Source organism: Alosa pseudoharengus, unplaced genomic scaffold (genome assembly GCF_046254945.1).
Source record: "Alosa pseudoharengus isolate Yale_2024_CS ecotype anadromous, Long Island Sound unplaced genomic scaffold, YU_APseudo_1.1 YU_APseudo_1.1_scf_10, whole genome shotgun sequence".
NCBI lineage: Eukaryota > Metazoa > Chordata > Actinopteri > Clupeiformes > Clupeidae > Alosa > Alosa pseudoharengus.
In genome coordinates, this window is record NW_027468565.1 from 17,855,568 (window position 1) to 17,873,436 (window position 17,869).

At 42.7% G+C, this 17,869-nt stretch overlaps 1 protein-coding gene across 1 annotated transcript in view; it reads right to left on the minus strand.

The window, feature by feature from the left end:
• Positions 1-17,728, minus strand: part of fanci (FA complementation group I) — a 22,537-nt gene extending 4,809 nt beyond the window's left edge. Inside the window, exons 1-28 of the mRNA XM_076266331.1 lie at positions 17,662-17,728; positions 16,458-16,634; positions 16,287-16,359; positions 16,075-16,205; positions 15,809-15,962; positions 14,598-14,655; positions 14,461-14,502; positions 14,184-14,307; positions 13,954-14,039; positions 13,493-13,625; positions 13,288-13,377; positions 13,034-13,170; positions 12,660-12,840; positions 12,319-12,406; positions 11,837-11,967; positions 10,882-10,952; positions 10,629-10,743; positions 10,412-10,534; positions 9,487-9,555; positions 9,281-9,382; positions 8,917-9,108; positions 8,689-8,810; positions 8,418-8,576; positions 4,411-4,590; positions 3,937-4,103; positions 3,008-3,081; positions 2,438-2,554; positions 2,003-2,054 (exon numbers count right to left, since the gene is read on the minus strand). Of these exons, the coding sequence (XP_076122446.1) occupies positions 2,003-2,054; positions 2,438-2,554; positions 3,008-3,081; positions 3,937-4,103; positions 4,411-4,590; positions 8,418-8,576; positions 8,689-8,810; positions 8,917-9,108; positions 9,281-9,382; positions 9,487-9,555; positions 10,412-10,534; positions 10,629-10,743; positions 10,882-10,952; positions 11,837-11,967; positions 12,319-12,406; positions 12,660-12,840; positions 13,034-13,170; positions 13,288-13,377; positions 13,493-13,625; positions 13,954-14,039; positions 14,184-14,307; positions 14,461-14,502; positions 14,598-14,655; positions 15,809-15,962; positions 16,075-16,205; positions 16,287-16,359; positions 16,458-16,550 (3,064 nt within the window). The 5' untranslated portion in view covers positions 16,551-16,634; positions 17,662-17,728. The remainder of the gene's footprint in view (positions 1-2,002; positions 2,055-2,437; positions 2,555-3,007; positions 3,082-3,936; positions 4,104-4,410; positions 4,591-8,417; positions 8,577-8,688; positions 8,811-8,916; positions 9,109-9,280; positions 9,383-9,486; positions 9,556-10,411; positions 10,535-10,628; positions 10,744-10,881; positions 10,953-11,836; positions 11,968-12,318; positions 12,407-12,659; positions 12,841-13,033; positions 13,171-13,287; positions 13,378-13,492; positions 13,626-13,953; positions 14,040-14,183; positions 14,308-14,460; positions 14,503-14,597; positions 14,656-15,808; positions 15,963-16,074; positions 16,206-16,286; positions 16,360-16,457; positions 16,635-17,661) is intronic.
• Between the last annotated feature and the right edge of the window lie 141 nt (positions 17,729-17,869).

Here is a 17,869-nt window from a genome sequence, read left to right on the forward strand (position 1 = left end):
CGAGCTTCCGAAACGAAAGTGTTTCGAAGTGTAGTTCAAAACGCCCATGTCACGTGACCATGGCTAAGTGAGGCTTCGTGGTGTTTCAATTTGGTTTGGACAGATGGCACACTTACCGCACGAGCCAATTACCCGAGTAAACACCTGTTTGATCTAAATTACAAAGTCCCAGAATGCTTAAAAGTCATTCAAACACATCCTATCTTTGTGGGTTTTTTGTGAGGAGATTGAGAGATATAGCGACATATAGCAATTGATAGTGCATTCTTGTGATTGATAGGTTAGTGATATAGATTAATTGACAGGCTAGAGACCGACAGTGAGCGATAGTTTAGATAGATATAGTCTAGTGACCCTTTGAAATACTGGCAGGAGAGGAGAGTGGTTTATCCAAACCTAAGTATGATGGCAAATGCCAAGACGGCAGAACAATTGTTATTCCTAAATAAAAATGTATGTTGACATAAATCATTCATGTATCCTTTATTTCCCTACAACATGTTCCCAAAAAAAACCCTGGGCCATAAGCATAGCCTACATTTTAAAACCATTGTAGCATTTTCCTCTCCAGCATATTCCAAAGGATAATGTAGGCCTACTATGAAACTGAAATAACAAAACATCTGTAACTGGCAGATATAAAAATTTTCTAGTTACTGAAGGCATATACTAGTCTGAATTTTTTAAGCACCAGCAGGGAGTCGAACACCGGCCTCTCCGGCCGAATGCAAGTGTGTTAACCACTGAACCACGTGGTTGTGGACGTAATCTTGCGTTCCATGTTGGCTATTTATATTCTTCGTCTGAAGCAGTTGTGCTTCACGGACAAAATGTGATGTTAGCAAAACTGGCCCCTAGATGTCACCATGGAGTTACGTGTGTCGGATTGTTTCGAAGCCTCGACACAATTCCGGCGCAATTGCTTCGAACGTTTCGTTGTTTCACAAAGCCTCGTTCTGCCCATCGCTAGCCACAAATAACAGACAGAAGTGGGGCGTAATTTAAATTCATGGCTCCGTAGACCAGCAATCTACTTGTCGAGGAGGCTCATAATTTGAGAAACGCTGCAGATCATAGACAGAAAAAGCTCTGGGAACAGAACGCAGGCATATGATTTTGTTGTCACGCGCTACTATGGAAAATTAACTTTATAAAGACCGACTCGGCCAAAAAAAGAAAAAAGTAAGCCAGATGGCCAGTCCAGCCCTGCTTTCAGGAATTATTTAAGCAAAAGTGGAACGTGCGCAATGTTTCATTTATCCCTCCTGATTGGGACGAATAAAACAGGCATGGGGGACGAAAGAAACATACAGTTTAGCCTAAGCTATGTAAACTTCCCATAATTTCAATATTTTACAACAAATGCTTGACTGGTTGAATGGTCATACATGTCATCAGAATATCGCTACCTGTAGCCTAGATGCGACGAGTGTTTAGTGAGTAGGCCTAAGCTTGATGAACCATAAATTAAAAGTTTTCTTAACATTACATTAGGACATTATTGCCATTAAACACTTTTACAAAAGTATAGGCCTAGCCTACAGTTAACACTTAATGACCTATCAAATGGCGGCGACTTAAGTGTGTGATTAGATAAATAGGCACTGGCAGATGCAATAGGTAAATAGATATCTTTGCGTGTTCGCACAAGCAGTAGCCTGTAGGCCAATAAAGGCAAGCGTGTTTGCCGCTTACATTTCTGACGTCTGATACTTCAAACTGCTGCAAGTGCATCATGAAAGGTCCTGCCTTAGACCTTGTTAATGGCCAATCGTAGACTAAGATTTGGGGGTGGCCAATCGAATCTCAAGGGTGGCCTGTGCCACCCGGAGCCACCCCTCTGGCTCCGCCCCTGGCAGTAAGTGACAAAATGTTTTAGCCTAAAAAACGCGTGGCATCTCTTAGAGTACCTTTAAGCATACATAAGACGTTTTTTGTCATTTGATTTTAAATTATTTTAAATAACGTCAGCCAATTCTGGTTAAGGTTGGTGAGAAATTACCAAAGCTGGTCTCCTTGCAGATTTTAAGTGTCCAGGTAATCATCTGGTCCAACTGAGAACAAAAAACACATTAGGAGACCCATCTTCAGCATTCAGAAGAGTTGTGATGGTTAGAATATGTTGGTTAAGAACATTTTTGGAATGGGGCATGGCTGTAGCAATCAGCAGACCTGCCCACAGCATTTGAAAGTAGAGTATACCGGCCATTTATTTCATGATTCTGAAACCTAATTCAATACTTGGCAATGTTTTTATTAATTTGTCTGGATGGTTAATGACCCTTTTCTGTGATGTGAGTGACTCAGAAAGACATTTATTTTTAGTTTACAGGGTCTTTAACATCATATTTGTAAGGAGATGAGGTGACTGGGTCAAATAAGAGATGACTGTGATCTATGATGAGACTTTTAATAGGTTAACTGTATCATTCAGTACCTGTGGGGATCCGGGCTCTAGCCGGGATGCGAGCGCGGCCAGTACGCCCACCAGCAGCTGGGCCTCCCGACTACTGAAGTCCTCCTCACCTCCACTCAGCTGGGTCAGCAAGGAGCGCTGATGGAGGCCAGACAAAACACAACTCACACTCGAGACACTCACGCACAAGCACACTATTTTTATATATTGTATTAAGTGTCAGTTAGTATAATTTGTATTTAGTATATTTAGCATATTCTTTATCTTGTACTGTCCTTATTATATTGCTTAGTTGTGTTTTTTTATTATATACTTTAATTACTCTTTCTGCTGTTAGAGAATGTGTTTGTGTTGTATGTATGCTGCTGAGACCTTGAATTTCCCCTGGGGATCAATAAAGTATCTATCTATCTATCTACCTCAGCTTCAAAACCTGAGGTGTGCTCAAATTCGGCAGTGGGAACGTTTGTGGCGTAAAGCACTGCCTCGAGTTCTCCACGAACGTTTGGGAACTAACAGAGTGTTTTCAAACGTTCACCTATGTTTGCGAATTTGAACACACCTGTCAGACGGTGTGAACCATGACCTCACCTGAAACTGGCGCAAGTAGAAAGACAGCTTCTCGGTTAGGCCCTCGCCTGGCTCGCCCTCCTCCTCCAAAGCATCTGATGGGGAGAAAGGTAAATGTATGTCACAGAAACGTCCATGGGCAGCATTATAGTCAGGAGGATCGGATGTACTGGGAGGACCTGTTTATTGATGCTGCACTGGAATTATATTCAGTCATGCCAACTAAGAGGGGTGGGGACAAAAATATTTAGGGTTTAAAGGTTGTATCAGTGATTTCAGGCCCAAAAAAGGCCCAAACATAAATGATCACATTCATCTAATCTTTCCTAACGATCTGCTAGCTGCCTGCCTCACAAGCAGGCCATCAAAAAACACGTCTCTGTAGGCAGCCTAGGCTCCGAGATCTGTACACAAAAACAATTGCTACCAACAAGGGTTGGCAACCCCTCAAAGGCAAAATAAAGTGTACTGGCTCTGAAGAAAACAGTAGTCGCAACGCGTCAGCCCATCATATTAAAGGCTTTTTAATTATATCAAGCAGTGTGCCTTTGGGATCTTTGGCAAGACTTTAACCACAGTCACTACTGAAGTTGAGTTTAGCCATATCTTAAAGTGACTTTTTCCTTGAGCCGAAGTGCACCTGTTTGGCAGAAAAAGTGAAGTAGCACTCCTTGACGACCAGCAGAGTTGTTTTTTTCGTATCTGAGCAAAATAAAGCGTTTTCAACCAATAACCGACGAGATGCACGTTTAGGAGAGTTTTAATTGCATGGGAGGGAGGGGGAGGGAGTAGCGAGCTAGCTCTCTGTTTTGTTTGAACATCAACAGAAGTGACGTATGTATCCCCGCTATCGCTGATACAACCTTTAAGTTGACGGTGAGTTACAATGTTATATTGAGTGTGAGCCTATGGAGATGCCAAGGTGTGAGAAGATTGGCGGCCTCTCTGACCAATGGTGCCCAGCAGCTCTGCCAGTCTGGCGGGGTGGCGCTGCTGCACGGTGGTGAAGACCCTCAGGAGCCCCTCCAGGCACAGCACAGACACACTGCGGCTGCCAGCCTTCTTCCCAGCATCTTCCACGGCAGGCGGGACGTTGGTGTACCTCCACATCAGCACACTACACCCAGGGCAAAGAGAGACAGCCAATAGCTCAACTATTTCTAATAGTTTACCCAGTCTGACGTTGTGGTTTTGGCTTGTCAGTCTACCCGTGATGTTGAACTGGCCATTTTTTTTAATGGGCAACTACAATCCTAAACAATCTAGTGCATAACATTGAAGAAAAAAACTAAAACAGAGACAATATATTTCAAAACCATAGAGACCATAAATATTTGTTTTGTCTTGTATGCTTTTTTTGTCTTGTTTGCCCATGTTTGTATGTGTCTATGATATGTGTGTATGTTTGCGGATGTGAGTGAGACCTAGTGATGTCACAGAGGTGGTGGAATGTCTTGTCCGCGTGGTGTCCATCTGGGCCGTCTGTGTGCCCAGTCTCCTCCAGCTGCTGGATCTTATTCACAGCCACACCCACTGCATGGCGCATGAAGTCCGCACTACCCCGCAGCACGGACAGACTCTCCTCTCGGCTTTGAGTGCTGTCCCTGTACCCCACACACACACACACAATTTCAGTTGACAGTCTAAATGTATAACATTACAACACATACTGAACATATACATGCGTACGCCTGCAAGGCTATATACAGTAACTACATAGAAATACATACTACAAGTAGGGATGTAACAATTACGGGTATAATGGTAAACCGCAATGAAAATGTTGACGATAACAATTACCGTTTTCTTTTTAAATATCATAATTATCACGGTTGATTACTGCGGTGTGGAAACAGTGTGTTTAATCCTTCCCAGCTTCATCCGAGCCTGCTTTTGACATAGTAGGCCTGGTAAAATGAAATAAAACTGGAACCCTACTGATTCTGTTGCCTAATTGATGGTTTTAACTATTAACATTTTCACCGCAAAATGTGCACTGTATCATGTAGCCACTCTGCGTCTTTTTATGTTTGCGTCCACATTAAATCCATTCCACTCACGTTATCAGGAGAATACAGTAGCCTAAAGTTTTATTTTGAACGCTAACTTTGATCTCATTGGATCCAAATAACAGAAATAGCAAACTCCAAGTTATGGTAGGGTAAGTTAAGCTATAAGCACATAGCTAATTAAACATGAAGAAAAAAGTGAACGGGACACGTTTTGAAACTATTTCAGATTGTGTAGGCCTATCAGTGCTTTCTTAACATATTGAACACACTTTTAGGAATACCGTGATAATATTGAAAACCGTGATAATTTTGGTCACTATAACCGTGAGGTTAAATTTTCATACCGTTACATCCCTAACTAGGGACAGCCGTGGCCTACTGGTTAGCGCTTCGGACTTGTAACCGGAGGGTTGCCGGTTCGAACCCCGACCAGTAGGCACGGCTGAAGTGCCCTTGAGCAAGGCACCTAACCCCCCTGTTGTTGCAGGCAGCTCACTGCGCCGAGATTAGTGTGTGCTTCCCCTCACTGTGTGTTCACTGTGTGCTGAGTTTGTTTCACTAATTCACGGATTGGGATAAATGCAGAGACCAAATTTCCCTCACAGGATCAAAAGAGTATATATACTTATACTATACTTAACTCAGGCATGCAAACTGGTCAGGGGTGAAAAAGGTGAGAAGGGCAAGCGAAGTGACAATAGTGCATAGCTTCCACGGAGTATGAAATGGCCCAAAACCAGAGATTTACAAAGAAAACAAACTATAAAATCACTAAAAAATGTGTTGTGGCAAAAAATATCATATGTATGATACAAATAAGTGAATATAAAAAAAGTGTCTTCTTCTCCTATTTCTCCTTAAGTGTGAGGGGCCCGTTGCACTTTGGCAGCATGCTTCAGCATGGCCCTCCTCTCCTCCTAAGCAATCTACATGAGTTTTCTTTCTTTCTTTTTTCTCTGTGCCTGAAGTTCAGACATTTCTGAAGATTTCAGGCCTATTGGACATGAAGACATAGTAGGCATAGTATTAGAATAAAGATGATAAGTTTGAATATTTGTTGAACCAAACCAGGTGAAACTTGCTTGAGACACACACTATTTCAGACTAACATTATATAAAATAGGGTAGACTAGACTAATTTGTAAAATCGATTTGAAATGTTTTAACTTCCTATGGAATGGGCATTTTTGTGTCTAGACCAGGTCTTGTGAAGCCGTGTGCAAAAGTAGATCAAAATAAAATGAAAAATGAGTCATTTAGACCAGTGTTTTTCAACCACTGTGCCGGGGCACACTAGTGTGCCGTGAGAGATCATCAGGTGTGCCGCAGAAAATTACCCAAATGTCACTTACTGGTCCAGAAAAGCAACAGTTGCATCAAAGAATTTATAACCACATGCTCTCATTGATTGTATGATTGCACTATTTGTGGTATGCAGGCATTGTACAACGGGGGCCCCATATCCAGTATTCATAGAATCATCACATATCTAGTTCATAACAACAATTAAATTAGATATAGTCACCTACAAATGAAACAGAGGGCGCTTGTTTTATTGAGCAGGTCTTGCATAGAAGCCATAATAAGGCCATATCTGTGTATTATTTGAAATTTTAGGCTATGGTATGTTTATTTTTTCTTCACATAGGATGTTAGTGTGCCGTGGGACATTTTAAGTGTCAAAAGTGTGCCGTGGCACAAAACAGGTTGAAAAACACTGATTTAGACCATTATTTGCTAAGGTATGCTCATGCGTTTTGTAAAATGCCCAATGGAAACTCCCCATAGGACTTTTGGTTACTCAAAATGCATACTGCATATACAATAAAAGCCTTACTGTGTGGTTTCTGGACTATTTGGATTGTTTGTCAGAGGTTCTGATGGAAGGACTACACTATGGAATAATTACAGAAATGTCTTTGCATTTTCTTTGTTGGTTCAATGGGTGTGGGTAAGATGGATTATACATCTGCACAACAAATATTGGATAAAACAATGGATAAAAATATTGACTATTTCAATACCCAATTTGCTGCATCTATCTTATTGATAAGGATACACACTGCAGCTAGAAGGTAGGGAAGCACCGGAGGGGGAGGAGGGCAATTTGATACAATTTAATTGAGACATAGTAAGATTAATCTGACAATGTAAAGCACTATACAGATTGTACATGAAAAAGGTTGTCATATATGGATTCCCAAGTGTCCAAGGTTTCAAATGGTGTATAACATTACTATGCTACATAGCAATATGGTGCAATTGATTTATAATGTTGGTGGAGAGGGGGGTGGGTGTGTTGTGGAGGCACACGGTTTCATAACAAGTGTTATCCTGCAGCCTAGGTTACTTACAGATTGTGGCATTGTGCTAGTTAGTTTGTTTAACCAACCAATAAAGTTGTGTTGTGTGAATAGTGTTCACACTACATGTTAAACTGTAGCCTACCCTATAGGCACAGGCTACTTCAGATCAGGTCACTGAACGTTTCTTAAAGACATGTCAATCAACACTGATTTTGTCTCTGAGCAAGATCAGTATAGCAAAGATCAGTATAGCAAAGGCTAATGTGAATAATTAAAGAGTTAAATGTGAATAATTAAAGAGTTAAACGTTTTGCACAGCCCAGTTTAGGAGACATTTAACTCTTTAGGTTATTCACATTAGCCTTTGCTATACTGATAAGGTCTGTGTATTTGCTTCACCTTTTGCCGATCTAGACCAAGTACAGCACGTAACCTATTCATCAAATTAACTCGTTGTGTCTATATTTCTGTCTCATATCGCTAACTTTAACAACATTAAAACAAAACTGCCAATGCTACGTTGCTACACTAATCTCAACGTCTTTTGCTAACAGAAGTTGAAAGTTTCAACTAGCCCACCTGTGACATCTCTAGGCACCTCTCCTCGCCGTGCTCACATTCCAGCTGACATTTCAGATGCATCTAGGCCTATCTGCGCTCACAAAAGGAGGCTATACCTGCGCGAGCGTTCTGTTCACGTTGCCTCTGCAGAAACAAGCGTCCACTGATGTTTAGTAAACGCACATAGCCTAACATTCGTTGCTGAAATTTTTAATGGCGCTCTGGCAACACCAAGATGTGTTTGCGTCTGCACAATAGTAAACTCAGCTCACGTTGACCCCCCCCCCCCCCTAAATATTTTCTCATCGGTTCTGCAGTGCACAAACCACGTAAGTCAGTCATTTTGGATTCAAAACGGCGAATTTCGCCGAAAGGTGAGGAGTTTGCATGCCTGTTAACTACAAGTCTGGTGGTGCTGGCACATGCATACACTCATGCAAACTAACGTACCAGATTCTAACTTTGCCAGCTTTCACCCGTGCAAGCAGAGGCAGACAGTATAATGTAGTCAGTGGTGATATGAAGGCAGACAATAGTAACGGAGGCTGGTACCTGAAGAGAGCATAGAGCAGTGAGGAGATGAAGCCCAGGGACAGCAGGCTGCGTGGGGCTTTGCTGGACGCCCTGCCCTTTCCCGCCTTCTCCTTCACGATCTCACACAGCTTCTGGTACCGGCTGAAGAGCTGCAGGAGCTCCTCAAAGCAGTTCTTGCTGCTCAGGAGAACACACAGAGCAAACAATAATCAGTATCATCATCATCTTCCTCCTTATCATCATCACCACTATGTTGAAACTAGCTAATCATGAAGAGGGGGGGGGTTACTTGTAGTTGGCGGTAGTGAAGTTGTACTCGATGAGAACCTCATAGAGGCCCATCAGCAGCGTAGCGAAGATGCTGTTCCTGACGCCCACACTGGAGGCCATGGAGAACTCAGCTGACTTGTCCTGCACACAGACCATCACGTTCCACTGAGTAAAGCTGGGCACATTCAACACTTATTCTAACTTCAACTGACCACCTCATGCATCTTTGAAGACCATCTCTACACACCAGTTCAAAGTCCTCCAGCTCGCTCTTCACCATGCGTCTGGTCATGCTCTCCAGCATCGTCTGCAGCTCTGCCTGAAACCCTCCTTCATCATCATCATCGTCGTCCTCTTCCTCGTCTTCTATTAAAGGTTTTCTTGCCTGCAGCCCCTGGTGCCAGAGCAAGCAGTGGACTGTGCAGGAGAGCAGGTGGGCCTGACAGACAGAAAGACAGAAAGTCATTGGCCTGGCAGTCAGAGTGGACCAAAGTGGACTGCATTACAGTTTAAGCAATGAGGGGATTTAAAGAAGTGGCCTGGCACAAGCTGCACACATATACAGACAGACGTGGTCAATGCAAATATGAGACTTGGTGGCTATAGATTACCAGAGGTTCTTGGAGGAACACCTGGTCTCCTTGTGCACTAATACAGGGCTCCAGTTTCATTGGAGGAAGCAAGTCCTGCTCTGGCTCATAGTAGCGTCTCAACTGAAACACAGTCAATATTAAGGAGATCAACATGCTGTCCTGTCCTTGACATACACAACAGCTATTTGAATACCCCCCCCCCTCCAACTGAAGAGCTCACACACATGGGAGAGAAGGGTCTGCATGATGGAGCTGGCCAGCTGGGAGTTGCGTCGCAGAACATCATGGAAACCCTGAGAAGGACACCTGATGTTAATGTACTGATCTTAATGACTCCAGAATAGGAAGTGAATTGAATTGGATTGGATTGAATATTGGATGTAAAATAAGTAATTTGATAAGACATTTGAAAATAAAAATGAATCCTATTTGAACTGTCAAGTTGTCCTGGTGTTGCAATCAGTTCAGCTCTGCCCAAACTTGAAAACGGCTTGCTCAACACATGAAGGATGCAAAGGGACAACTCAATTCCTTTTTGCTGTATTTTTCTTCCAGATGGTTTTGATGCCATTGGTAATATGCTGAAAAAGTTGAATTGTTGAATAGAGTTGAATGAATTGAATGACATAGGATTAGGGACTACGGACTAGGGAATAGGTTGATAACCAATTGCGTCTTTAGGGTTGAACAATGAGCTGTGTTTCTTGTTTTCAGGTTGAGGAATCCAAGCAAAAGGGTGGCTAAGCTAACCCCAAACATTGTATACCCACGCTTATCTGGCAGGTGCGCAGGTAAAAGCAGTCCTTCCAGCAGTGCTGGCTAAATCATTAGGTCCACTCATGCATTTGGGTTCTCTGCCCTCTTCAGGCCTGGAGTTGGAAAAGCTGCGGTTGTGCTCATGCTTAGCGTGTTCTGTTCTTTGACGAAACATGAACAGATCTGTATGATGACACTTCCACTGAAACCCCAATAGGCTGTGCCAACTACAGTCTTGTAGATTTACCTGCCAGGAATATCGGCAGAAATATTCGTATTTGCAGATGCCAACAATTCTGAAACTGTTATCTGCTAATACCGATATCGTACATAACATGCGTCCCTAGTAAATAAGGGGGTACAGGATTTGGACTGTATAAAATAGATAGTGACCTCATACAGCATGATGCGCACGTCGGCCTGCTGGCTGAGACAGCGACGGAGGCTGCTGAGGATCTCCAGGCAGAAGGCCTCGTTGGCCGCTGCATTGTAGCGTGAGTGGACGTCTGCCTGGACCTGAGAGAAAACACATTTAAAAACACACCAAGTAAAACTGGAGTCAAGGTAACAGGAGCATAGCAAGAGCTCCAGCAGAGCCACCATGGCCTACCTGGCTGGATGTGATAGCCTGGCTGGCCTGGCTTGAGGCTATGCTGCCCAGGACCCGGAAGTTCTTCAGCAGCAAGAGGAAACCCATCACAGCAGACTTCCTCCCATCCAGCTGACTACAGAGGCCAATAGCGGAACATTTAGAGAAAGTAAAGAAGACAAATTATAAAAAGACACAGTACGCAGCTGATTAATATATGGTTGAGATGCACATATAGCTGCAGCATGACAAAATGACAGAAGCAGTTCAGTACCTAGAGAACATGGCTTTCCTGAGCACAATGATCAAGGAGTCCTTCAACGCCATGCTAACTTTCAGAAGTGGCTGGGAGAAGGGAGAAAACAACCACATTAATTAAGTAAGGAATTGCATTGTATTTATATAGCGATTGTAAAACCAAAGAGCTTTACAATAAATGAGAAACCACACCACACTCAAACACACAGTATTTCAGACACATTGGAGGCCTGTCAGACACATTGAAGATTCGCAAGATTAAGAGGTAAATACTGTTGTAGACATCTGCATAATAATTCAATGAAATGTTGTGTACACAAACACAATAGCAGCTGATGCAGAAGAGGAATGGGAAAAAAGTCCTGTGTTTGATATAAGATTTGGGGGGCAGCCGTGGCCTACTGGTTAGCGCTTCGGACTTGTGACCGGAGGGTTGCCAGTTCGAACTCGGACCAGTAGGCACGACTGAAGTGCCCTTGAGCAAGGCACCTAACCCCTCACTGCTCCCCAGGCAGCTCACTGCACCAGGATTAGTGTGTGCTTCACCTCACTGTGTTCACTGTGTGCTGAGTCTGTTTCACTAATTCACGGATTGGGATACATGCAGACCAAAATTTCCCTCACGGGATCAAAAGAGTATATATACTTATACTTATACTTAAACCAGTTCAGAGACAAACTTTTGATTCCAACAGTGTTGACCACGATGTACTCATTGAACATTTGAAACAGTGTCAAATGCAGCTTTCAAGTCCAGCAAGACCAAGATAGAACAATCACCAAAATTAGCACTACATAAAATATCATTTGTTACTTTTAACAGAACAAATTCTGTGAAATGCCCTGAAACCTAATTAACACAACTTTCATTGCTGACCAACCTGGTCATGCAGTTACATTTTTCCAGATAAAATCCTTTAACCTTCTCCAAAGGCATGAAGTAAATGTCAAGATGGAGGATGTGCTCTCACCTGGACAGCCTTCAGGAGCCCCTCCACGGTGCTGAGTGGAAGGTAAGACAGCTGGTCGAAAGTCTCCAACACCTTGGAGGAGGACTCCAGGAGGATCATGGGAGCAGAAGTGACCATGCTGGAGAGAAGATCTAGGATGGGGGTCAATGGGTGAGCAATAAGGGTGACAGTAGTGTACTGAAGGCTACAATCTATTTCTCTATTTTTATTTATTTATTACAACACCACTTTCACTGTTCCTAAGTATTTATTCATTCTTGTTTTTATCCCAAATGCACTTTATCAGATGTAGCAAAACAAATTTTGTTGTACAAGCAACTGTACAATGACAATAAAGGCTATCTATCTATCATGACAGTGGACCTAAACATGGCACAACATTTTTTTTTGCTTTCCCCTCTCAGTTTTTTAAATGGACACTGTACAATCTAAAACAAAAAAACAGATGCACATCCAATTGTAGAGGTAGAAGATAACCTCACCGATAAAATGAGTTACTGGAGATGCTGTTTTTGTGACCAGCCGATTCAGGACCTGCTCAAGAATCTCTCCTCTGATTTGCTCATGCATCTACAAACACACAACAACAATTTCACACCTAAAAATACAATAACTAACTTGCAGCTTACTTTTTTCATTATTGTAAATCTGCCTATCCCACAAGTTCTGTAGAGTATGTATTTTTTTAAACATGCCATATGTAAAAATAAAGTCCTTGTAACTGCTCAAGATGTTATTGACTCAAAATGCTAAATGAGTTTTTAATGCGTACAAAGATTTAAGTGAAGAAGTGTGGTTCTGTAGTATTACACTGGAGTATTACCTTGAAGCCCTCCAAGAGGACCTGGCCACCAAGCTGACAGGCCAGTTGAGTTGGGCTCCTGGCTAAGGAGTTGGGGACTTCTGTAGTCTTTCCAAAGGGCCCAGGCTTGGGCCCAAATGAGTCCATGAGGATGAAGCCTAATTGCACCAGTCCCTGGGTAACATGGTCCCAACCAAACACACTGAAAACATCAAGAGATCTGACTCGTCACACCTTCCTACACAGTAATATAGAAATCTACATACATAAATACACTCAGTAAAATTAGCATCAATTAATCAATCCAATGATTTGAAGCCTCGTGACAATCATTAAACATTTAATTACACATTAAATTACCCCACAACTACTGGCTTTCAAAATATCACTCTGACCTGTTTTTCACAGTCTCGAGGATCATGCTGGACACGCTACAGGGTGGAGCCACCAGATCCTGCAAGAACTTGGAGCCCTGCTGCACCTGCTCATCCTTGAAGCACTTTGTAATGGCCCCCTTTAGGAAGTCAAACACCTGCCCAGGGAAAGACCCGCACAGCTTATCAGACATTATCATGTCACACTCATGCTGGAGTGCTGGCAGCAATGCACTACACAGCACAGAAGCCAGTGGCAGGAATGGAATCAGTACCTGTTCCTCTAGACGCTGAATCCGAGACAAGGAAAGCAGCAGGGCAATGCTGAAGGAGCAGAGCACTCGTGACGGCTCACCCAGAGCTGCCTGCAAACATCAGAGATTTAACACTATGTGACCACGGATCCCTTTGAGCCCATATGAACAGAACAAGGAGCTGCCAGTCTGCTGGTTCAGCAGATATAACAACAATGAACGCAACCTTGATGGTTTTGAGGAATTCCTTGCCGAGCTCATAATCAAGCCGGACAGCAAACACGATGTGCAAGATGGCCGTTCCCTCCACGTGCCGCAGCTGGTCCTGAGGGATGGACTGCACCTCGACATCCAGATTCCTGTAACACATGAGCCTAGTGTGAACTCACAGATTTTCCTGTAATGAAAAACCTCCACCTAACAGTAGGGACACGAACGGATATCCAACTGGTGCCAATACAACAATAACTTAATACTAGAAGGTTCATGAACAGCATAGACATACAGGTACCATAAAGATTATTTACTGTAATTTAACTGAAATGGTATGTGACTTAAAGGACATCAGCTGTCCTTAAAGTTTAGAATCCATCCAGAACTCTCACTGTATTCACAAGTCAACAGCACGAGTGACAGCTTTCAAGAGCTTCACACAGAATAAGTAAGAGCTCCCAGAGCAATACTCACTCCCCCTCCATCTGCTCTGATTTCTGCTGTTCATCCTGGTGCTTAAAATATTGTACAATTCCCTCCAGAATCTGTTTTTTACAACCCTGAAACAGAGAAGAGCAAAAGACTGACTTTTCAAAGACTGAAAGAGAGAGAGAAAATTGTTTTGGTTGTATTACATGCTAAAAATAAATAGCATATACACACCGTGCATATAGAACTTATCTCAGTCACAATAATTTCCTAACCTTGGACGACAGCAGCAAGAGCTGATAGATCAGAGGGGGGATTTCCTGGAGCTCCATCTTCTGGAACATTCTCAGCACCTTCTCTACAACGAACTGCAGCTCCTCTGGAGACAAGGGCACATCCCTGGTCACAGGAAAAGTCACCATTGAATTAGGATTCACAACACAAAAATGATGTTTATGACAACAACACTTTTTGAATAGCCCCCGTTTGCCAGTTCATTGTGTTGATTCAAGCAGTATTGGAGAATGAAATCATATGACCTTAGGCTCTTACCTAAACATGGTAGTCAAGTGTATGACACACTGTGGATCCCACCTATATGTGACACAACCAAGATATGAAGATGAATTATGCATATTCTATTAACCTATAGTGTTCTAACACAGTATTTGAAATGGGGCTGTGCTCACCTGCTAGAACAGAGAGTGTTGATGAGCTGCTTCTTATACTCCTCCCCACTCAGTTCTCCTACAGACAGAGATGACAAAAGAAGCCCCATTTTTACAAGATCCATGTAAAAATCAGCCAGATTTCTCCTTTAAAGGGGACTTGGCAACTATTTCAACTTAATAAACCCGCTTAGAAATCATTTGGATGGTCAAATGACCTGTTCCAATGAAAATGACTTTCCCAGCTCCCCCTAGCGTCCCCAGGCGGAAAACCAACCTTGCAACATTGGGACTACCGTCCCGGTAAGAGAAGTGAGAAACAAGAAACTCGTTTTAAATAGTGTTTCTTACCTTCGTAACATCCACATTATTCTGCCGAACTTATGCTAACTGTTTCGCTTGCTTGTAAATCCATGTGCTTTATCGTTACCTTTTTCCACAGTTTGAAATAGCATAATGCACAACTTCTCCAGCAGAGGGGGAAATATAGTTAATCCTGCCAAGTTTCCCTTAAACCTGAACCCTATTTCTAGCCTGACAAGCCAGACCCACATCAAGATGTAGGGTCTGGGAACTTAACACAGGCACAGCTCAACCCGAGGGATGGGATAGACGGTTGTCTTGTCATGAGTCCCTTGCATTTTCCCACCAGCGGAGCTAGTTGGCTAGTTCATCAAACTTTTACCAATTTGAAAAAAAGCTTAACTCAAGTCACAATTCAAAGACCGCTGTTCGCCAGCAGCAGCATCCATCGTCTTTGTTTTCAAGTAGCAGGAAATTCACAAGGAAATTCACCGTCGCCGACTCCATAAACGATGCGATTGGCCTGTTTCATTTTTCCAGCTCGCAAGCCAACAGAGTTGCTAGACTACCCTGGCTTCAAATTATATTTGCTGCTGCTAGGGTGCATCTAGATTTCTAGGCTATCCTATTTCATTTTCTCCCTCCAAAACTGTCAAATGTAATGTTATGAAATTGCTGCTCTCTGGTTTCGAATGAATGGAATAAAAATGCGGAGTGATTACTAGCAGAAACCAGTTGAAGTGGGGATGAGATATTGCCACCTCAGTGGAATCAGTTAATAGTTTGACTGGAACTAACAGCACATTGCCATTTCAAAGCATTTATCAGTAACTGAAATGGGGGGAAATGTAAATAACTGTGTTGCAGGTCAGTTTAAATTTCTGCTTGTTCTCCTAAAATTTTGTCTGAAGTAATTGTTGCACTCTCACCTTTGCCATAGGCGAGGGCCTCGGTTCCTGCAAGTGCGGTTAAAATGGTTGGAAAAAGCTCCAATGACTTTCCATTTCCCATCATCCCTGCCTTGATGGAATCTACATACAGAGAAGCCAGCTGGGCCAGGGAAGGCCCAGGGAGGCTGTGTGTCTAGGAAACAGAGGCAGAGTCTGTAAACTTCAATCAATCAACCAACCAATCAATCAATCAATCAATCAATGTGATCAAGGTGAATATGCAAACAACTCCATCAAACACTTACCTCCAACATCAGCAAGCCCATGATATCGGAGGCCACCTCAGTCTGCAAGTCCCCTGAGTCGCACAGAGAGATGCAGTGCTGGTACAGCAGGGCCCGCCTCGACACCCCATCAGCAACACTGGGTGGAGAGCCTAAGTAAAACAGTGTTGGGTATTTTCACAAATGCATAATAATCCACTGCAATTGTAAAATATTTAGTGCTGTTGTATTACCTTTAAAGGTGGCTTTGATGAGGGCCCCAATATCTTTGCCTTTAAGTGCAGTGTTTGTAATCAATGTAGTGAGCTGAAAATTATGGTGAGTAGAGGATATTTTTCAGTGTGCTTCAAATGAATGCATGCATGCAAGGTTAGCAACTTTTGACCACAGTATGGGACACCCACCTGCTCAGCCGTCACAGAGCTTAAGTATTTCTGTAGCTCATGTGTACTGTCCCTCTCCGACAGGCTGGTGATCTTTTCAATGTCAACATCCATGCTGAATTTCTATAGGTCTATTTTTCTTTGCACTGCTTTGATTTTATGGTTCATCCGTGCGTACTTGAGACGTACGTGCTGCAACTGAGAATGAAAATGCTAACGTTAACGTACAATTACCGTTTAATAAAATGAACTAACTTACGTGTTAACGTTAGTTTAGGGTGACCAGACGTCCCGGTTTAACCGGAACAGTCCCGATTTTGAGATGCGTGTCCCGAGTCCCGACAAAAGCCTGTCGGGATGCTAAAATGTCCCGGTTTACACCAACCACTATTAAAATGTCCCGGTTTTTCAGAGATTACATAGCCGGCATGATCTTATTATAGCCCGATCATTAACTAAACCCATGTAGAAAGACTAGCGGCGTATGATTTCGATAATGTGTGCGTGCGTGCGTGTGTCAGTCAATAGCAGTCTGCATAATCTTTGCAACCAACGTTACAATGTATCCGTAAACATTGCTGCATGCCTCTTCATTTCTGCCTCGTTTTAACGTTTAGGCTACGCTACGACAATGTTGAAGAGAAAGTCATCATTCTCAAAATGACTGTGAGTTAAATGTTTTCATGCATGTCTGGCACTCGTTAGGCATACAGTAGGCCTACAGGACCTTTTTCTCTGACTGAAAGTGCGCAGAACTTGTGTGTTCGCGTACAATATTTCATACATTTTCTCGGGGGTGATACCCCCGAACCCCGTATACCATTTGGGCTTAAAGAAAAAATATCTCTCTTCACGTTAAACGCGGTCACGCACTAAGTGTCCCGGTTTTAGTTCCGACAAATCTGGTCACCCTACGTTAGTTTCTACTTTTATAGACTGCTACATAGATAATGTCATCTAAAACGTTATGTGGGTGGGCAAGAGTTAAATAACGTTCCTGTTAGTTCTAGTGATAGATAAGACAGCAGGCTAGCAGGTTGAGCTAACGTTAATAAAGTTGAACAGTCAAGTTGAAGCAACTATCGCCAAGTTAGCGAACTCGCCAGGGTAGCCAAATCAGCAACAACCCTGTACCATAGCATTAACGGATGTGACAATATAGAGTTTAGAAATTATTTGTGAATTCGTCATTGATATCATTTGTATATAGATTAAGATAATTTACCAAATCTCCAATATCTTCTGTAAACCAACCCACTTCAAACTCCCGCCAGCAGCAGGAGCACTTCAAGTGAACACAAACACAGCTTTCCTTTTCCGGTATGTGTGCCATTGGCTACGATTCTCTAATTTAATGTTAACGTATTAACACCGAATGGGATTTAAATGGTATCAACAACGATATGAATAATGTTGTAACAATGTATTTGTGT